The 23470-nt window shown below is 35.6% G+C and overlaps 1 protein-coding gene across 1 annotated transcript in view; it reads right to left on the bottom strand.

Annotated features, from left to right (window-relative positions):
* Trim33 (tripartite motif containing 33) overlaps window positions 1-23470 on the bottom strand; it is a 71783-nt gene that overhangs the window by 5616 nt on the left and 42697 nt on the right. The window contains 11 exon segments of the mRNA XM_034500397.2: window positions 695-769; window positions 2239-2362; window positions 4036-4385; window positions 6130-6289; window positions 8356-8419; window positions 10286-10418; window positions 15177-15374; window positions 19319-19483; window positions 20252-20526; window positions 22441-22558; window positions 23114-23260. Coding sequence (XP_034356288.1) covers window positions 695-769; window positions 2239-2362; window positions 4036-4385; window positions 6130-6289; window positions 8356-8419; window positions 10286-10418; window positions 15177-15374; window positions 19319-19483; window positions 20252-20526; window positions 22441-22558; window positions 23114-23260 — 1809 coding nt within the window.

Raw genomic sequence — 23470 nt, 5'->3', positions numbered from 1 at the left:
AAAAATACACATGCAGAAAAAATAACCATACACACAAAAATAAATTTAACAAAAATAATAATTACTATGTTTAAAAAGGTGTTTGTAGAACATTAAATACCAGAGAGGCAGAGAAAGGCAGGTCTCTTTGATTTCTAGGATAGTTAAGAGTATATAAAATCCCTATCTCCAAACAAAAAACAAACAAACAAACAAACAAACAAAAACAAAAACAAAAAAGCAAGCAAACAAACAAAACAAATATGAAGGTGATTAGGTGATTACAGAGTCTGGCTTGAGAGGCAAGATTTGGGGGGTGGGGGGGATGTTGCCTAAAGATTATGAAACTTCAATTAGGCTGGTGTAAAAGTTCTACTGATCTACTACTGCCTTACTTACATGGAAATCACACTGAATGATAAACTGCATATATTTCAAAATTCTCTAAAAGGAGTTTTGACATTCTGTTCTCATTACAAAAAATTTAAATTGATGGTAATGGGCATGTTAATCTGAGTAAGTCTTTCAATTTGTATGTAGGTAAAAACATCGCACTGTACCATAAAAGTATACATGTCAATTGAAATTCTAAAGCAATGACAGGGAGGAAGTATCAGAACATACTGAGTAGTTCACAGAGTAGTAACGGAACGTACCGAAGAAGCCACAGCCCATAGATGTCTTTACCAGGGTAATACTAAGGCATATAACTCACCGAGACAGGAACAGGCTCCTGGAATTCAATACTTAATTCATGGCAATAGAGGTAAAGCAGAAGACGTTCACATTTCTGGCCCCCAAAAGAAAAAGAAGACAAATATTTTGTTCCCAATAAGATATTTTGGAAAATACAGCTACAAAGTATTATTACAACAAATTGAACATTACGTTCTATACATTAGGTAGCAAAGAAAAATAATTTTGCTTTGAATTAAAATTTGAAATTATGATCTATTCTACTTCAAGAGTTTTTATTCTAATAAAGCTAATGTAATTAATTCTTATTTACAAAAATATAAATGAATCACAAAAACAACTTAAAAATTAAACTAGTAAAGAAAATTTCACCATTAGTAGTTAATACAATTACACAAGGCATGTAAAATCAAGTATTATTCCTCTGCTTTTCAGTGACTACACTCAGGTTCAAAATGAACAAGATCTCTCTCTCTTTGAACCAATTGCCACCAACCCCCCCCCCCCCAACCAACTCCCCTTTCATTTTTCCTTTTATCTTTTTGAGAAAGGGTTTCACTATGCAGCTCTGACTTGTTTAGAACTTCTCTATACAGACCAAACTAGCCTAGAAGTTGTGGCCACTTTCCTGCCTCTATGCATTTTTAAAAGAGCAATTACACTAAAATTTAGTTTCTACTTACTTAAACTTAATGTTTATATATTCTAAACACATTCCTTCTCTTCACAGAAAGATTTTCAAGCATATATATTAGATTAGAGCCAAACTTAATTCTAATGATCAAATTAATTAATCTATTGATCAATTAATTCTAATGATCAAAACATTACGTGAAAGTATTCTTGTCATTAGAAATCAGGTAATGGTGAGATCAGTAAAAATTTGAGTGAAATAAAAGTAATTTTACTTTCATTTTTAACAAGAGAAGCTGTTAAAAAGACTTATAAAGAAGGACATGGTAAGCTTTTTTTTTTTTAAAAGAACAAGTTAAAAATTAAAAAAAAAAAGACTAAAGAGGCAAAAAAAGAAACAAGAAAATCATCACAAATTATCTAACAGTCTGCATAAGGAATTATGAATGGTGGGGAGATGAGAGAAAATGGCATTATAATCAGTTACTTTTTATCTTAGAGATTTCTGGCCACAATTTCTGAACAGAGCAAAAGGAAATACTAAGAAAGGATTTATTTGCCTGGTATTTGCTAGTTTTTTGGGGTTTTTTTTTGTTTTTTTGTTTTTGTTTTTTTCTGAAGGAGAGGGTCAGAAATCAAGGTTTGAATTTAAACATAAGTGTGAAGTCTGGCCTGAAGAAACATGCCTGTAATCTCAGCATACGGAAGGGAGTACTGCTACAAATTCAAGCCAAGTGAGGGCTGTGTAACAAGGGACTAATTATCTTTTTTAAAAGTCTTGAACTTAAAATGATTCATTACATGATGCAAAACCTACCAGGTCATGTGAATATTACATAGGGGACGGATTGTGTGGGTGGAGTAGGGAACACAACATACACAGGCTGGCAACCACCAAGTCTCTATTAACAAGTCAGCTTTGAAACTTACCCTTTGGTCCACAGGGCTTAAGCCCTGTGCAGTTTTCCCCTTCTTACTATGTTGCATATTATCACAATCATATTCAACTTCTGGCTTCCCAATATCTCTGCAAAATGTGCATATCCAGTCTCCACTGCACAGGGAAAAAGGCCATTAGTCCATGTGATCACAACAAGGCCTATTCTGGAGAAGACAGGCCCTTAGTGTAAATCTCTAGGTTATTTTCTTCTCTTTGCAATTTTTTTCACGAATGTTTTGTTACATCTCTTATATAATAAACACTCTAAAACTTTTCCCAATTACACATCAAGTGACAACCTTCTGGAAAATTATAAAATGGAATTTCCACATTAGACACCAGTCTTTTCATGGCACAAACTCAATGATCAGTTCCTGCAGCAACCCTCTCAAGTGCCCATTTTAGCACCCATGATCCTACTTCTGTGATAGGAAAACAATCATCATTTACTTTCCTGAAAGCACAAAGACCTAGTTGATGCCTGTAACTCCCATTACTGGAGAGGCAGGGATGGAGAAACCCTAGGGCACACCACAAGCAAGCCCAGCTATTTGAGTAGCTCAAGTAGGCAAGGGAGCAACACCACTGTGTCCCCGGGCTACACATGTACCTGACCATAGTTACTTGAGCCATCTTACAGTGTTCTCAAGTGTATTAAATATGCCACCACCAAATCGAGTTCTTTCCATGGCCTTTCAAAAAAACTGGATATACAAACACATACTTGTGCCTTAATTTTTAAATTAGATAAAAATATTTAGTTTTTTAAAATCAGGATTTCTACTGAATTATAAATTTCATAAATCATTTGTTCATATTTTTCTTTTTTCTATATATAGATATAATATATATGGAAAAATATATATTTTTATATAAAAATATATAAAAAAGTATATGTATTGCCATACAATATATGTGTGTGTGTGTGTGTGTGTGTGTGTGTGTACACATATAGTAATCTAGGTAGATGAATAAGTAAATTCTAATTCTAGAAGTTTTATAGTTTATATTCTTAACTATCTGCCTTTGAAAACAGGTAAAATCTTAGCTGGTTATGATGGCACATGCCTTTAATCTCAGCACCAGGGAAGCAGAGAAAGGAGGATCTCTGTGAGTTCAAGTCTAGCCCGGTCTACATAGCAAGTTCCAGAACAGCCATGAGTACATAAAAAGACACTGTCTCCAAAAATAGAAAAGAAGAAAGGAAACTGGCAAAATCTTAATGTTCCAAGATATTATGACTCCAAGAAAAGGGGTCTAGCAAGATGGCAAGAAAGCAAAGGCACTTGCCATTAAGCCTGATGCAGTCCCAAGTCCCCAGAACCCACATGGCAGAAGGAAAAACTGACTCTTGTAAGTTGTTCTGACCTCCATACATTTTCCATAGTACCTGTATACACATATGCATGCAAATGCAGGCATACATGTAAATAAGTAATGTAATAAAAAAGGAAATTCCTCATTAGGTCACTAGCAAATCATACCCAAAGATTTAGGGAGACATTACAATTAAGAAAACAAAAACAACCAAAAATTTAAGAGGCACTGTTCATACAGTTTTCTTTTCCCATCTAGGTGTTTGAGATTGATCCCAGGGACCTTATGTGTGCTTGGCACATGTACTACTGGACTACATACACCATATCAGTTTCATTATCTGCAGGTTTTTTTCAGTCAAAGAGTTTGATCTTTAAAATGGGCTTTTTTGAAGAAAGCCCTGAACAACTTTCAGTTATATGTTTAGATTTGCGAACAACAAAAACTCAAATCAACTATTTTGCTGGTACCTTGGAAAGCTGAGAAGTGTTGGAACGTGACAAGTAAGATGAAAGACCTTCGGACATTTTTCACAGCACAAAAGATCCCCTCCATTCTGGCAGACGGCACACCAGTCTTCATTTGGGTCATCATCTTTGCTATTACCATCTCCTCCAATCCTTGCCGACCTGTGCATGAGGTTTCGAATTGGAGACTTTCCATTAACTAGGCTACTGAGTCCTGACTGTTTGCAGCTTTCACTGATATCTGTAGGTTCAGTTTTCACATGGTTCTCCAGGCTTGTTAATGTATCCAGCTCACTCTCTAGGTGTAGGTTAGTTGAGAGAGGTGGTGTCAAACTACTCTCAGGACTGCTCAACTACAAGAAAACAAAAATAAATTTTTAAAAAAACATTTAATTCTTATATGTACACAGTATGGATACACACACACACACCGCTAAATTAATATACTTATATTGAAAATTATTCTGTAAATCACATTAGTGAAGTAAAACACAAATAACCTCCCATTACATATGCTAACATGATTTTAGGGGTTTTGTTACTCTAACATTGGTTCACTTAGGTGACTCAGAAATTAACTAAACCATTATATACAAACAATCATACCTCTCTCACAGAGAGCTTATTACAGTATACAATTTTTCCAATTAAAATCAGTTACATAAGCCTAGTGGTGGTAGAGCACACCTTTAATCTCAGCACTTGGGAGGAAGAGGAAGGCGAGGCAGGCAAATCTTGAGTCTATAAAGTGAGTTCCAGAACAGCCAGAGCTACACTGAGAAACCCTGTCTTGAAAAACTAAAATCATTTAAGTAACATTTGAGAAGTATTTTATACTACTCTTTAGCACACATATCTGAAATAATTTTGGTTTTTTAAAAAGCACAGAAATACTGCAAGAATATGTTTTTATTTTAACCCCAGGTGTGGGATATAGGTTGCTTCAGACTGTCCACAGCAGCTGACCATGATTTTCCTCATGTTCTAAGAGGGGTGCGATTAGGCCAGAGGCAAATAATTTCTATGATTCTATGACATTTGGAATTCTGGAGACCTTTCAGAGAATATAAAATGATAGGACCCCAAGAGTTTGTATGGATTGTTGGTCATGGTTTATTAAGCAAAGAAGCAACAAGAAGAAGAAATTAGATATCCTGATGGCAAAGATCAAACTTGCCAAGGAACTTGATTCCCCTCATCAGCATGGTATCAGTCTAATGATAACACTGTCCCCCTTCCCCTCTATCTTTTTTTTCTCTCCTATCTCATGTCAGGGGGTTGAGAGAGGGTGGCATAGAAGGGTGAAATGAAAAAGGACCCACAAAGTAGCAAAAACTCTTTCTATGCATATCATTTAACAAATGGAAGACTATAACAAAATAAAGTAGATCCTGCACCACACCACTTATTTTTATGGGGCACTTTCTAAACTAAGAGTTTTAGCGGAAGAGATGGTATTGTTATAAACACTGAGCTAAGGTTATAGCTCTTTAATCCATACATTGTACCGAATAGAGTAATATGGTGAGATTCCTATATGCCAATAACATAGGTAGAAAAGTAAAAAGCTGGGCAGAAAGAATAACAAAAAGGAAAATTTGTATATGAAGACATTCCTTCATTCTGTTTTATAAATTGTATAAACTATTTCATCTAAGAAACTCTAGAATGAAAAAAAAAAAAAAACCAAAAAACAACAAAAAAGAAACTCTAGAATGGTTATTATAGGACAAAAAGGAAATCTATCTTGTATCAATAATCTTCTTTTGTATGAACAATCTTAGTGTTGAGCTCCTAGGGTACAAACAACAGTTAAGGTTCTGTTGTGGTCTTGAGATCCTATATGTACACTGAGATCATTAATAGAACATACTTTAGCAACACGGCATTAGTATGAACTAAATAGAAATTTCAAGATAATACCAAGTAAATACTTTAAGGTAATCAAGTCTTTCCTGATTACTTATCAAGCTGAAATAGCAGAAATAGGAAAAGAAATACTTAGCTTGTGTCAGACACAAGAGTTTAAAGATAACAAGTATGCCTACTGAGATGAATGATGTGCTGCCATGCTGTCAAATCCTGGCGGGAGCTTACCATACAGGCGCTCCTCCTGCCATCCTCTGTCTTCTCCTGTTTCACAGCTCCTGAAAAGCTGCATATCTCTTCTTCAGTCCCAGGTTCTTGCTTGACCTTCACCTGATCAGACTTGAAACTATGAGCATTTTTCTCAGCAGTTCTTCCTGATGATCCACAGCTAATAACAAACAATAGAAGTCACATTTGATTGTAGAGCATAAAGTGAAAGTAGTGTTTATTAAAGACAGTAACTACCTCCAAAAGAAATGTGACAGACGTAAGTTCAGACTTAAAATTACCTCTCGTGATCCAAAACATTTAGTAAACGATTTAAGTTAAACATCCCTTACCACCTGAGATGAGGGTTTTAAGATGTTTTTCCTATTTTGATAGATTTACTGTAACGGAGTGAGATGTCTTTGGGATAAGACTAAAGCACAAACATGAAATCCATTTAGTTTCTTACAAGATGGATATATAAATATATTCTCCTGCAATTTCATATAACATTTTAAATGCACCCAGCAATCTGACTGTGACCTACTACATGAGATCAGGCACAGAATTTTCCATGTGGGGTGTCCTATTAGTGTGTGCATTTTAGAGCATTTCAAAAGTCAGATTAGGGATGCTCAACCTGTAGCATAAAACATCAATGACTGTGTCTCTTTATAGCAATAGTCTCAATGTTGTCACCTAAAACATGTGAAGAGTACAACATCAGCAGAAGTGGTTAGTAAAGCCTCACAATGAAAGATCATTTCAGATCTGAGAAGGGGACTCAAACAAAAGGACAATAAATACACAGCAAACAACCTAGTACAAACTTTTTAAAATCAATAAAAACAAAGTGAAGAGTACAGGTACACGGCTAAAGAGGTCTATAAAAAGCAAAAAGAACAACAAAAATTCACCACTGAGTGAAGCAACTGTTAAGACTAATATAGCTACTCAGAGGGAAGTTTCCACTGTTGGTTTTTCTTCTGGAAGCACTGGTGGAAAAGCCAACCAATACCTTTAATGGGAACAGCTTTCAAATTATATATACATGTACTTACAAACACCAATTCTATAACAGATTAAAGTTCCATAGTATATTCAATTATACAAAGTACAGAACAGTAAAAAGAATGTCAATATTCATTACATTTAATCTTAAAAACATATTTCTTAGCTCTAGACACTGAAAAGGCCTAAGGAAAATATTAACAACTTAGAGTGTCCTTAATAGCTACAAGACGACATTAAAAATGTGTTAAAATGTATAGATTCATAAAAGTAGAAATAGTCAAACTTCTGGCTCACTGAAGCAAACGGGAAAATCAGCTTAATAAAGAAAATTTTTTCTACCTCCCTTAACTTTAGTAATTGACAAAGTTTCCTCACAGACATATTCTAAAGTAATAAATGATTATCAAAAGAACACTTTTCAACCAGTAAAAGCACTTGCCACCAAGCTAAACCTCAATTTGATCTCAAGGACCCACATGGTAGAAGAAGAAAACTCACTCCCCACAAATGTCCTCTGACCTACATGCATGTACGCATGCATGCACACAAGCACACCACACCAGACAAAGTTTTGGAGCTCAATGATCAGCCAGCCAGCCTATTCTGAACTCCAGATTCACCTATCAAAAAGTAAGGTGGAGACGTGAACAAGACATCTTAAATCATTCTCTGGCCTCCAACATACGTACTGCCCACATGTATACAATCAACACATAGAAACAAACAAAACAGCTCCCAAAGGAAGCACACAGTACAATTGAAGTATTCTTACTTCCACCTAATTAAATCTAATGATTTCTGATCAAATTTATCATTCTTATTTTTAAGGCTTGTTTTTAATTGTGTGTGTTTGTGTCTTTAAAAAGGTAAATTAAATAATATGAGAGAAATAAAAAAGTCTAGAAGAGAAACCTTTATATCTACAAAATAAACTATATGTAAACACATCTGCTGATGACAGCGTATAGGGCTTATTTTAGTGTGTGTGTATAAATGGCAACTTTAATAACTGGGTCTAAATAAAACTTAGAATAGTTACAAGTAAAATGACATAATTTCTGAGATTTGTTTCAAACAATCCAGAGAAGATGGGAATAGAAAAGAGTGCTAAGGAAACAAGACAGGGCATAACTAATATACTGACTGTTTAATCTGGGGATATGAAGATTATTTGAAAATTTTCTATTAAAAAAAGTTGTAAGTAACATAATACTGAAAAAAAAAATTACTCACCTGCCTCGACTGCCAGTACTAGACGTACTCGGGGGCCTCACAGGTGTGTGAGAATTGGGTAAGCCTAAAAAACAGCATGTCAGAGTGTTCAATCTGTGTAACCCAACTCAGGGATTCTTGTAAATCAAAGATAGTTGTAAAATCAGAGACGGCAAATGTAATCATTAGTAGATATCAACCAGTTTCTTTTAGATGAGTTCAGACATGACTATAGAATCCTCTTCCAAAAATATTATTCATAAACAAAAGGCAGCAAACTGAGAAAACTATCACTTCTTCACGCCATGTACTAGTCTATGGTAGCACTGTATTCTTTTTTAGAAATTAAGACAGTGTTTCGTTATACAGCCCAAACTGGCCTGACCTCACAATCACCCACTGCCTCCATCTGAGTGCTGAGATTACAGGTACACACAAATCAACCGGGCATTCATTCTTTTTTGATGTCCTGAAAAAAATTCTTACTAACACTCAATGATGTAATTCAAAAAATGTTAATAAAATACCTCATGTAAAAACCCATGTTTACACTAGGTAGTGGTGACATATGCCTTTAATTCCAGCATTTGGGAGGCAGAGGGAGGTAGCTCTCAGAGTTCAAGGCCACCCTGGTCTTCAGAGTGAGACAGCCAGGGCTACACAGAGAAACCTTGTCTAGAAAAACAAACAAAAAATCTATGTTTACATCTGAACTGTTTTTCCTCCAGAAACCAGACATTCAGTTTTAGTTAGGAAACAAACAAAAAAACCCATTTAGTTTCCATCAGAAAAACAGACTTAGAGCTGGATGCAATGGTTTGACTCTAATCCCAGCACCTGAGAACCTGAGGTAGATTTTATCTACTTAAGTTAGATAGTAAGTTCCAGGATAGCCTGGGAAACAATATAAAATTTTGTTCCAAAAATACCAAAGAAAAAAAAAGGGGGGGAGGTGTGTCCTAATCATAAATGACTTGACTGTTAGCCTGTGTGGCACTACTCCAATCATGAATCTTGATTGTCTCAGCTGAAATCCCATGAGAGCAGGAATAATCAAACTAGGCTTTGAGGAGAGAACTATATTTATAATTATTTTAATTGTTAAAAGCAAATTTAAGATTTTGTTTGTTTGTTTGTTTGTTTTTCCAGACAGGGTTTCTCTGTGCAGCCCTGGCTGTCCTGGAACTCAGAAATCCGCCTGCCTTTGCCTCCCAAGTGCTGGGATTAAAGGTGTGTGCCACCACTGACAGCAAGCCTTTAATTTTAAAATTACCACTTGAAAATCCACATGGTTTTAACTTTTAAACAATTTTTCATTATTTTAAAACTGACTTGAGTTAAACTTAAAAACTCAATTCATTACCCATACTGTAAAACATCAGATATAAAAAGTTAATACTAGACTCCAAACTCCCCCAAAGAATGAGTACAGTGTGGCTAGATGCTTTAGTGTTGTCAAAAGACAAGACATATTATGTTTAGTTGAATCACTCCAGTCAGATAAAGATTGTCAACATCATTTAAACATATATGCATGCAAATTTAAAAAGCCAATAGACCTTGAGCAAAGTAAACTCTCCTTCAGAATCCAAGTGGGTCCTATTCAGTCAGCTAAACCCTTGAAAAGCTGGGGCTATGCCTTTCAGTCACTTACTCAATTTTCCTTCTGGACACTAGACTGCAAAGGAACTTCCCTGATTCTTCAGCTTGCTAAATGCCCTGAAGACTTTAGAGTTGCCAATACCCAATCACACAATCATCTGAGCCAATTCTTTCATTCCTTGTCCTCTTCCCTCCTCCCTACTCTATCCTGTGTGTAAAGTATACACATAAGGCACGTATCTCCAGACACCTCCCTCTTGCTGTTTACCTGATAGAGACATAAGGAGACAGCCCTCATTCCTCCACCCCTGCTCTAAGGTGTTAAGAGCAATATCCCTGTTTGTTTTACCTGAAGATCCAGGTGATAACGCAGAGGGTCCTGGGGAAGGATTCATGGTACTTGTAGGCTGAGGGGGTAGATGACTGCCTGAGATATATCTACTCAGTAGATTATCTAAACTACTTGAGCCAGCATCTTCCAACTAAAGAAAGATAAAAATAAATTTGCTTTGATTAAATTGAAGATGAATGAATTAATGTCAAGGTCTGCACTCACTTTACTATAAACTAATAGATTATTCAATATCAAGATCAACCTAACTGTTGCTTCCTTAGGGTATTCTGAGAACTCACACAGTATAAAGTTTATGTGACTGAACTTATAACTAGCTGCTAAGACAAATTTAGTAATCCACTAAGTCCTGTCTATCCACCGACAGAAACAGTTCTCATACACTAGCATCCCGCTTGACTTCCTGTTCCCAGAATTTCGGGACACCTTTGTCCTCAGTCTCTCTCCCTTCCTATTTCATCACCCCATCAGAATCATTTACACAAAGAGAAATATGTGTCAAACTCCAACTTTAAGGTGACAAGTTCTGATCAGCATCCAGCTTGACCAAAGCTCATCACTGTACACACAAGAAAGAGAAGGCCAGAAAATCTGAACTCATTTCATACTTAGAGGCAATAGTATGAGATAAAGCACTGCAATTTTTGAAACACCTACCCTAACAAACAAACAAAACTAACATTAGTTTCCTGTCTTAAGCCATTTTCAGAGTGGAGAGATCAGTCAGTGGTTAAGAGCACTGACTACTCTTCCAGAGGTTCTGAGTTCAATTCCCAGCAACCACATGGTGGCTCACAACCATCTGTAATGGGATCCAATGCCCTCTTCTGGTGTGTCTGACGAAAGCAACAGCGTACTCACATTAAATAGCCATTTTCCTGCAGAATGTGATGCTTATGTGAGAAAATATTTACACGAGAAGTAAAAAGACACTAAGTGTTGAAAGTATCTGAAAACCCACCCTACTCCTAAGAAACTGTTAACTTATTATTTATTGCTATGTAATCATCTTGCTCATTCCATTTAATTCCCATACTTGCTCCCTGTTTCAATCTGTTCTCCAGACAAAGGTCAAAGTGTATCTTATGTAAATCTATTTTTGACTTAAGACAAAACTATACATTTTGGAGAAAAGGTAATATAAACTAAAGCAGAACCGGAAACTAACAACGAAGCAGGTCACAACTACAAACAGAGTGGGATACTCTTCAAAAGCAAAAACAATAGTTTCCCAATTCTCTCTAAAAAAAAAAAAAAAGCCCCAAAACAAACAAAAAATCCCAACAACAACAAAAACCTCAACCCAGTGGCAAGCTGGGCTAAAGGTTAGAAGGCTGAATTAATAAGAATAAAAAAGTAATAATAGTTTTGTCTATCTACTCTTTGGTCACAGCTACTAGTTAAACATCCAGTTGTATGCTGTACTATAGAATCCTTAGCTGTAACTTTCAAGTTAACTAGAAATAATTGCTTAAGGTAGGAGCTCTTTTTAACTGTTTTTTTTTTTTTATTTCAAACTTTTAAGGATTTACTAGTAATATTTTAACATGTATGAGTGTTTTGCCTGTATTTATGTACAGCATGTGTGTGCCTGCAGAGGTCAGATGAAGGCACTGGATTTCAGAAACTAGAGTTTATAGGCAGTGATGAGCCACCATGTGGGTACTGAAAACTGAACGAGCAGCAAAGGCTGAACCATCTATGTGCCCAGTGCTGCACACCACATAAAAACAAACAGGGAAAATGACAACCCTATTCAACTCCTTTAACATTTTCTACCTCTCATTTCTATCTCTAACTAAATAGATGGGCCTGAAGTTGAGAACCACTGGTCTATAAGCTTTTTTGTGAGTAAGTTATTTTTCTAAGATAAGGTAAAAATAAACCTGGATAGGACAAAACAAATGAACAGGAAAGCAAACAGACAAACAAAACAGCCAAGAAAAAAAAAAAAAAAAGAAACACACATAGATGGAGAGGTACACATAGTCACACCGCAGAAATAGTTTATGCAAAACATTAAAGGGTGACTGTTCTGATTTCAATTTACTACCTTATTATCTCCTCATGAAAGCACTTGTACGACAACTTTACAGTCTGGTATGCTGGTGCACACCTTTATTCCCAGAACTTAGTGGCAGAGGCAAGTGAGTCTCTGAATGAAGAGCACAACTTGGTCCACATGGTGAGTTCCAGGCCAGTCAGGGATACAAATTGAGTATCTTTCAAAGGGAAGGAGGAAGGGAGGTTGGTTCCTTGAACATGCTAGATAAACACTATACCACTGAGAAACGTGCCTAACTCAAAGTTTACTGTTAAAAAAAAAAAAAAATTTACTGCCTATGTTACAATAGCAGCTTCATAAATTTAATGTTTAGCCATACCAAAGGAAGTCCCATGCCCATCAATAGACAGCCAACACAATGGTATGGTATTTTTGGAGGGTTATTTTTGTATGGTTTTTTTTTTTAATCTCATAATGTTTTGTCTGAGCTTTTGTTTTTTTTAAACTTAAGGTCTTTTTGCTTATATATTATAGCTAACAATTTTGTGTTTTTATGGGATTTCTGTGGTGTGATGTGTGCCTCTCCATAGATATGTGCTTCTTGTGTTTATTTCTTGGCTCTTTTTTCCCCCTGTCCACTTGTTTTGTCCTAGTCAGGTTTATTTTTACCTTATCTTAGAGAAATAACTTATACATATTTAAAAAAAAAAAAAAAAAAGAGCTTATAGACCACTGGTTCTCAATCTGTGGGCCATGACCCCTCTGGGGGTTAAATGATATTTTATAATGGCTGCCCATCAGATATCCTGGATATTAGATATTTACATTATGATTCACAACTAGAAAAATTACAGTTATGAAGCAGCAACAAAAATTATTTATTTATTTATTTATTTATTTATTTTGGTTTTTCGAGACAGGGTTTCTCTGTGTAGCCCTGGCTGTCCTGGAACTCACTCTGTAGACCAGGCTGGCCTCGAACTCAGAAATCTGCCTGCCTCTGCCTCCCAAGTGCTGGGATTAAAGGCGTGCAACACCACCACCCAGCTAATAAAAACAATTTTATGGTTGGGGGTCAGTATAACACGAGAAGGTAAATTAAAAGTAGCAGCATTATGAAGAGCGAGAACCACTATTACAGACAGAAGCCCATATTAGTATTATTTCCTTATAGGCAAAAAGTAGAAACTGAAACAGCCATCAACTAATACACAAACACACTGCCACAGATACAAAGCCAGAAACAGGCATGGGATACATGCCTGTAATCCTACCACGTGAGAGAGTGTGGTAGAAAATTAGTTTGAGCCAGCCTGAGCTACACAGTGGATTCCAGGCTAGACTATATTTCAAGACCATATCTTCAAAAGAAGAAAAGAGAATTCTATACAATAAAATATTCAGCCATAGAAGGAATTAAGTTATAATAGAAACACCTACACACTAAGTGAAGAAAGGGCAGGCATAAAAAACCACATATTTTATCTAAAAAAAAAAAAAAAAAAAAAAAAATCCAGACACAAGGAGTCAGAAAAGAAGAAAATAGACAATGTAGCAGAACAATCTTAAAAAACATTCTAGAAACAATGACAAAACAATTACTTTTCAGGTAATCTCAAACTATCTTTTTGGTGTTGCTGTGGATAATGAAGAGGCTAAACTTACAAGCAACATTATGAATCAAATTCCAACTACTACATGCATAGGAAAATGACTCACCACTATTTCCTTATAAACAGCAACATTACATACTCTAGCAAGTAATTTCAAGCATCAAAACATGTTGCCCAAGAAAGCATTTTGTTAATTATAAGGTAACTCAGAATTACAACTTACATTCTAAAAACTATTCTATTCTGTAATATAGTCTAATACTCTTAGCAAGAATACTATTAGGATTCCCTTAGCCAAAAAGGGTGTGTGGGGGGGAATCTTCTAATATAAAGAAACTATAATAGAGTAAAAGAACCACAAGAAGTCAGTGGTTTCAAATAACGTTGAAAAGCATCAATTAAAACTCTCACATAGGCAGGCCTTGGTGGTGCATGGCTTCAATCCTAGTTCAGGAGGCAGAAAAAGGATCTCAGTGACTTTGCAGCCAGCCAGGGATATGTAAAAGCCTATTTCAGCAAAACAAAACAAAACCATCCTAATATTTTAGCAGCTTCACTGTTCCCTGCCGTCATGGAGACCTCCAACTCTAAAACTAATGCAATAAGGGAAAATAACAGTAGAATCCTCAAGACTTTATATTTAAGAACATTAATTTTAATTCAAATATGTCAAAAGATATGGAAGACATATTATTAGAAAAATGTCTCAACTGAAAGAAATGAGAAACCTCAGAAGCACTTTGCAACTCATCTTCTCTTTTTCATTTTTTCTTCCCTTTTAGTACACATCTCAAAGTGCCTGATATCTAAACCCTTCAACACAGCCCCTTTCTACCCAAGTGCTTTATATGAGGAGTGGAATACCCTTACTTATGGATCAAAAACAAAAGTAACCAAAGATGAGAACCCATTTGGTCCTGGATCTCTTTTAGGCTACAAATTCTTATAATGCATCTTAAATATTTGATGGAGGCCTGTCTTTTGGAAAGTGCTTAAAAAGTGAAGAATTAGCCTACCAACAAAGCTAGTATTGGTCTATTATTGTACCTGTTTAGATACTCTTAACATGTATTCAGTGTCTTCTAACTATAAAACATAGACAAGTATTAGTTTCAGCACAACTTTAAATTTTACATATGTACCCTTTACTCTTCAGAAGGTTCAAAGAAATATGGGTCCTGAAACTAAAAAAAAAAAAAAAAGAAAGAAAAGAAAAATTTCTTCAATTAGTATGAGATTTTTAAATGATTAGCTTCGCTTAAATACAAACCTGTATAGGTGGAATATCTGGCAACGATGGAAGGTTTTCTGGATTGGTGACGGAAGGTATTAATTCTATTGCTGTAACAGATGGGCTGGTGGGACCTCGATTTGCATTTGCCATAGTTGCTGTGGTAGGGCTTGTTGGGTTGATTGGGTTGTGTGCTGATACAACAGGAAAGGGTCCAGCATGTCCTGGGTTTGAATGCTGTTTAGGAAAAAAGGTACTATTATTCTGTGCTCAGTCAGCATTTTTGAACCATACCGTAGCAACAATTAGTTATTTGTAGTGTATCCTTTCCAAACTAAAAGTACCTGCAGCTGACAGAGTGAGGCCTCTCAAACATATGCAAGAGAACAGTTTAAACTAGTATTTTCACTCATTTAAAGGTACTACCTAAAGAAAAAGAGATTTGCAAATAATTGTCAACCTATCGGCCTACTGATAAAAGCTCCAGAACAAGGATGTATGAAGATGTGGAAGCCACCAAGTTTGCAAATGGTAGGACACAGAAGGCAAGGTTCTGAAGAGATTCCTCTTTGATTCTTTAGTCTTTTAGCTACAGAACTACAAAATGTAACTCAATATGACAGAAATTCATGATGAATTTCAGAAATGAACTATGACATTGATTTCCGGCTCTAATACTATGCAGTCCTAAGTAGTAACATAATCCTGAATTATGGATAAATGATCCCTTTCTGATTTCATTAAGAGAGCGATTACAAAGATTATTTAAGATCATAAATATTTAAGGTCTTTTGGAAATAAGTTACTATACATATACAATTAAATCATTTAAATATTAAAAAACTAAAAATGTTAACAGTTACTTCTGAAGGAAAGGATCTAAAACCTTTAAGATTGTTTGTTTCATTTGTATTCTTTCGAATGTTGAACCTTGGTACACACAGTACCCTAAGAACTAAGGAATACATAGGTATGTCAAAAGTTATAAGGAAACCAATTATCTCCACCTTTCTTAGGTATTACTTTAAAACCACATTTGCCTAACAATATGTCATGCATGGTCTTTTCACAATTGTCCTCTTGCTTGAGAGTAATGGCACACTACTAATTAATATGGGGGAAACAAAAACAAATAGTAAAGTTAAATAAAGGCACAACTGGAAAAGGACTTGAGTGTTAAAAAAACAGGCCAATACTGCAGACCAACAAAATGAGCCAGTAAACCCTTGACTAGTGAAACAGAACTACAAGGACTCCCTGTTACAAAACATCCAAAACACTTAAGAAATATTTTTGTAATAAAATTTCTACTCTCCAATTACATATTTTGTCAAGTTTCTTGAGTATTACATAAAAACAGAAACTTGAAATAAAAAAAATCAATTATTCTTATTCTAACAATAAATGACAGTAAACAAATATGTAGCTGAAAAGGAAGTAAAAAGACTACACTTAATTCATAGAAATGTATACATTAAAGAATTTTATATCATCTGTTTATTATTCTACTTTATAATAGGGTTTTTCTTTTTTGGTATGTATGAGTGCCTGAATGGACATATGTACACCACATGTGTGCAGTGCCCACAGATGTCAGTAGAGGGCATCACATACCTTGAAAATGGAGTTACAGTCTGAGTAGCCACATGAGTATTGGGAACAAAAACCAGGTCCTCTGCAAGAGCAGAAGTGCTCTTAAATGCTGAGCCATCTCTCTGGCCTTGTCAGCTTACTCTTAAAATCATATAAACATATTTTTGTCTCAATAACTATATACAAATAATACAGTAACTTTTCAATAGAAAGGTTTTAAATCTTAATAGGAGCCTTCATTATCAACCAATTTAACCACCAACTCTTATAAAAACATTTTTTCTATAGAAAATTACAAAAGGTTAACTTATATTTGTCAGATATAAACACAGAAGATAAAATTCTCTAAAAGTTGTAAAAGAGAAGTTCACATCCAAGGAGAATAGTCTATAAATATTGAATTTCAAAAGAAATAATAATTATAATAATGTAGAGCTTAGTTTTTCTTTTCTTCACCTTTCTTTTATAAAATTTATTTACTTTTATTTTTATGTGTAAGACGTGTATCTCTGTACTATATGCATTGTACCACAGAAGCCAGAGGATATCAGATCCCCTAGAGCTGCAGATGGTTGTGAACCACAATCTCTCTAGCACACTCTTGTGTGTGTGTGTGGCTGTGCAAACGTGTACCAATGTGGAGATTAGAGGACACAGTTGCAAGATTTGGATCTCTCCTTCCACCCTGAAGTTTGTGAGGAACAATTCAGGACTTGGTGGCAAGTGACTTTACCTACTGAATCATCTTACATCCCATGTTTAGTTTTAAAGTCAGTATTTATAACATGCTATATTTTTGGCACTACTTACGAATGTATAAAAGTTTTATAGAAGGTGAGTAAATTCACAAGTCTTTCTTGGGGTAGTTTTGGCCAAAAAGTTGGGGACTCACTGCTCCAAGTGCTTATATTCTTTCCTTCTGGAAATTATCTGATCTATTTAAGATTTATTAGTTTGCATGCCTGACTGAGTTTATATGGGCCACATGTATACAGGAGAAGGTGCTGGATAGCCTGGAACCGAAGGTTACAGGTAATTGTAAACTTTCGTTTGAGTTCTAGGAATGGAATTAGGCCCTCTGCAAGAGAATAGTAAGTACTTCATAGGTCATCTCAAAATTCCCCTTCCTCAAAATTCCAATACAGTGGTTCTAACTCAGCACCACTGCACTGTAACTAGCCAGTTACTTTAACAGCCTCTACAGCATGCTTGTTTATTTCTAAGACAATCTCTCTATAGACCAGCCTGGCTTCAAATTCATGCATGTTATTTCTACTCTTATCTCCTGAGCCTTAAGATTACAAGTGCGTGCTACCATACTCAGACCAAAACATGTTCATGTCTTGAGATAATACCCAATGAATTTTTTTTTAAAAAATAGATTGAATACTCTTAAAAAAAAAAAAAAAAAAACCTTAAAATACTGTTTTTTAAAAGTGGCTCCATTTTTATAATTACTTACAGTTATATTGTATTTATATAATACAATTTATTTAAAATTATAAATTTGTCTCTAAAATCACTATTTTTTTTCTTTTTTCTTTCTTTTGTTTTGGTTTTCTCGAGACAGGGTTTCTCTGTGTAGTCCTGGCTGTCCTGGAACTCACTCTGTAGACTAGGCTGGGCTAGAACTCAGAAATCTGGCCGCCTCTGCCTCCCAAGTGCTGGGATTTAAGACGTGTGCCACCACTGTCCGGCTCATTTTTCAAATATTTCGTCTCTTTATGTCATGTGTGTGCCTGTATGAGTTTCTATGTAATATATGCATGCAGCGATCTCAAGCGCCAGTGTTGGAACTCCTAAAACTGGTGTTACAGGTAGTTTTGAGCTGCCAGGTAAGTTCTTAGAACCATATTTAGGTCCTGTGTAAGAGTAACAAGTGCATTAATCACTGTCCTATTTCTCCACTCCTATATAGTTGGCTTTTGAGACAAGGTGTACTGTTGCCTAGGCTGACTTGAACTCTATAAAACCAAGGATAACTAAACTCTTGATCCTCCGACCTCTAGCTCTCTTGCATTGGAATAACAGGCAAAGCCACTAAACCCAACATTATATATTTTATTATCTTGGAGTTTCTTGGCAGTAATTAAGTTCAAACACAGAATTTCAAGCATTTTACAACAGAACTACACCCTAACCCACAGTAATTTTTAAGATTCAGCATATCTAAAAAAAGTAATACCCAAGTATAAAAAAGAGAAAATATAAAAACATAGACATACAGTTAGCCTTATTAAAGAATTCTTTGTTATCAAGGTCAAAATGTCATGTTAAAAAGCATACTAACAGTATCAGAAAATTAAAGCTCTAACCTTGATTTTCAGTTATCATTTATGAGTAAAGGTAAGTCAAAAGTCCGCTGAATCTCTAGGTAATGAGCTTAGATAAACCACAGTATCTTAATCCATAGTTTAAGTTTAAAGAGACAAATTTTCATGTGAATGTACATTTTTCTGGGACAAGCAGATGTAAAACATTAAATTATTATAAACATCAAAGACCCTCATCAACAATTCTAATTATGAAAAATGATCTCTTTTAGTTTTAAAATTGTATGATTCTTACAAATGTAACTCTAGGCATACTTGTCTTTGGAGATGCGGCTGCATCATGGAGTACTGAGGGCCGCTGTGCCTGGGTACCCCTGGGATCCTGGCAGCGTTCTGAGCCAGCCTCATCTGATGGGCTTGAAACGCTCCACAGTTCATGTTGCCTCTCTGCATTGTTTGCACACTGATCAATCTTGGAGGCTGTAAAAAGTAGAAATTTTAATTCATAATATTTCCTTTCTTTTTTTTTTTTTTTTTTTGGTTTTTGAAGACAAGCTTTCTCTTTGGAGCTCTGGCTGTCCTGGAACTCACTATGTAGAAGAGGATACTCTCAAATTCAGAGAACCATTTGCCTCTGCCTCCCAAGTCCTGGGATTAAAGACATACACCATCATACTCAGCTGATATAATAATTCTACAAATTTGCCAATCATAAAATGTTAAAGTAATAGTAATTCAGTTAGAACAGAAGGGTATAAGTATTATTAAGGGTAGTACTAAGACATATTCTCTTTTCCAAACCCAATACTTACAGAACTGAGAATTACTATAAAAAGTCACTCCGAATTGTTTCTATCTAGCTTTTCAGGGAGGGAGGAAGAGAGGTGGGAAATGGGGATCAATATTAACTCACCAGTAACAGTATTGATTGTAAAGCAGCATATAAACACCACCAAATAAAAGAATAATTTCAGCAAATGCTTAATGCATCAGGGCTTAGAAACAATCTGGTTCTTTGGTTCACAATAGTATGTGTGTTGGGTGGGGCATATATCATATGACAGGGCAAAATGTCACTGTTTCCCATGATCTTACTTAGCACCTTTCTTTATTCTTCGAACTTTCCCTGTACTTCTGACTTTTGAACCTCACCTAGTAACTCATACTGTGTAATTCATGTGCACAGAATAAAGTGTAGATTTGTGATCTTCTTAATTTCTATCATTAATGGAAGGGCACAACGCTTACCTGTTGTTGTAACATCTGTGGGGCTGCTTGCCTAGGATGCTGCTGTGTTGCTGTTGTTGTTGTTGGTACAGGAGCTGGTGGTTGCTGCAGTCTCATCTGTTGTAACTGCTGATGTTTCTGTGCATACACTTGTTGCTGCATGTGCTGGAGTCGAAGCTGTGCTAAATTAATCTGTCCAGGGGTTTTACTAATATGGTTTGTCCCTGGAGGAACTTGCCCAACTACAACATTGGGAGTATAACCAGGAGCTGGCTTACTCTCTATTACTAGATTACCTGAGGGAAAAAAAAAAAAAAAAAAAAAAAAAGAATTTACAAATAATCAACTAAATTGCCCACTTCAAAGATGAATCACTCTCTTTACCTCCTTTTGAAAATTAGCACCTCAGATCCTCCAACAGCACATCACAAATGAGAGCTAGGTTTAATGATGCTAATCAGAAACTCAATAGATTCCAAAGCTCCTGAACCCTCCCACAAAGAAGCTCATTATTCAGATACACTATCTGTTCTTAGACCTATGTGGGTGTGATCTATGTGTGCATGTGCATTTTGGGGGTGGGGGGGTATGGATGGTTGTGGGCATGCACAACAGTGCACATGTGGAGGTTAGAGGACAACCTTTGGGTGTCAGTCCTCACCTTTCCAGCTAGCTTGAGGCACGGTGTCTTTGCTGCTGCATAACCCAGGCTAGCTGGCTGGAGACTGAAAGAGACATTATTAGAGGAAGAATCCAGTCAGTCTGAACCAATTCTTCCATGACAAAGACTCCAGGATATATTCATGATGGTTGCTATACTGATTCTATCTGCTTTCTTTTTCTCTTCCTTCCTTTTCTTCCCTTTCTTTTTTTTCTTTCTTTCTAAATGTGTATGGGTGTTTATATACTATATATGTCTGTGCACCAACCACTGTATGCCTGGTTAACGGAAGAGATCAGAAGAGGCTACCAGATCCCTTGGAATTGGAGTTATAGACAGTTGTGAGCTGCCATGTGGGTGCTGAGAATTAAATCTGGGTCCTATAAAGGGTAGCCAGTACTCAACCACTGAGCCATATCTCTGTCTTCCCCATCTGCTTTTGAATTGCCAATGTTATGGGTGAAATGATACCCAGCTACCAAATAATATTCTGTGGAAATTCTGAAAACTTTAGACCATTTTATACCTTTAAACTGATCATTTCCCTTCCTTTGTATACAATCATTTTCTTTGAGGTAATATTGGCAAACCACAAAGAAAAACATCTTGTTGCAAGTAATGATTTCTATAAAAAAAGTTTTTGAAAATGCAATACAAAATGAAGCGCGCACATGCTAACACACACACACACACACACACACACACACACACACACACACACACTCGCTCTCCCTCTCATCTAGTAAGCCAAACAACAGTGATTTTTCTGGTGCTACATCTAAAGTCAAAATTGAGTATCTTTTTTCTGTCTATTCAAAAGATATTTTATTTAAACAGTAAAATTCAAATCTCAAGGGCATGATTACTTTGAAAGTGGAAATATTCAAATGGATAGCAGATTTCATTCTAAGTCATACTGTTTCGTTTCATTTTACTTTAAGAAAAGGGTCTTACAAATTCATGGTCTCAAGTAACACCCCCACCCCCCCCCCACCCCCAACTCAGACTCCTTAGTAGCTATAATTACAAAAATCACTTGCTTGGCTTTTTGTTTACTGTACAACTTTCACCTATGGTCTTTAGGTCAACAATATGGAGAAACAAAAGCAAAGTCTATTTCTTTATAGAGTAAAAAGAGTTTCTGTTGTTGAACATTCCTTGGAATGTGGCTATAACATTTCAGTGAACTCAAGTTCCTTCTCCACTGAACCACTTGATAGAATTAAACTACTAAATAATTATTCAGAGAACAGTCATTTACTAAGTCAATACTAATTTTGAAAAAGAAAGGGTAGAAATGGAGCACATGGAAAAACATTCTACAAGGCCTGGGGAGTTAAGTAGAGAGCACGGTTTTGCATATAGGAAGTCAGGGTTCAAGCCCCAGCACCAAGACCAAACAGCCTGGACCTAAAACAGAGCTTCCAATACCTAACACATTTCTTAAATGGTTCTTATCTTAAAGTTTAAAAACTGTATCAAGAATCTGCTAAAATGGTTTCTCCTCTCAACTTTATAGTCCAAATCATATCCATGAAATATTTCTCACCTAAATTCACTACATTTTTGGCCCAGAAGGTGGGGTCACAATGGAAACGAATTGCTCCATTGGCAGCAGGAACAGGATCACATCGCGCTTTCAAAATATGACGTAACTGAAAAGTTATCTTCAAGGGAAAAAATTCACATTAGTATTAAAATTAAATATTAGTTGAAGAAGCATACTAGACACATTTTTTAGGTTTATAAGGCCCTACATATCACAGAAGACAGTGTCAACGTCTAAATTAGCAAGCAAATAAAATGCACATACTTGGATTTCTGCCATTTTGATAATACACTACACTGAAATACTAAGTATCCTCAAAAGAATACATATGGCATGATTCTATTTATGAGAGGCCAGGAAAATGACAGAAATATAATCATTAATCAAAAGTAAATGGGAACAACAGAAAAATAAAAATTTTCTTTTGAGTCAGAGAATTGACATGAAATTCAGGTTAACCTTGAACTCTCTTGCGTCAATCCAATTCTAAGTGCTGGCTGGAATTACAGCTATGTATCATCATGATCAGCTTTTCTGAATCTATATAAAAATGGTTACATTTGCCAAAATAAATGTTCATGCTTTAAACAGGTTTTTATATTAATAATATAAACATTCTACACTTGTAAATAATGGGTCCATTATGTAACAATAAAGATATGGTATGCCTCACCAGACGCTTGCTATAAAGTAGTGCTGTGCTGCTGCCACTTGCAATGGCCCAGTTTGTGAAGTTCATAACATGCTTCACCTGCCTGGAGAGGCCTGTGATGTCATTCTGCTGCTGTAGTAGCTTCATCTGTCTTTCTTTTGTAACATTCTGAAATAGAATAATAGCTTCACTGAAGAATTTTAAAAAAAAAAAACACATAAACACCTCTATCTACAGTAAAAATTGTATAAGAGAAACCTTATACAATTATTTAATGAGTCTATAAACAATCAGAAGGAAAGTAACTTAGAAAAGTGGGAAAAGAAAAATCTTTCTGGTCTAAGATAATCCACTCCATTCAGAACATTAGCAGTAGTT

Source organism: Arvicanthis niloticus, chromosome 4 (assembly GCF_011762505.2).
Source record: "Arvicanthis niloticus isolate mArvNil1 chromosome 4, mArvNil1.pat.X, whole genome shotgun sequence".
In the NCBI taxonomy this organism is placed as follows: Eukaryota; Metazoa; Chordata; class Mammalia; order Rodentia; family Muridae; genus Arvicanthis; species Arvicanthis niloticus.
Note: the sequence above shows the minus strand (reverse complement) of the source record. Positions and strands in the feature narration are given on the sequence as shown.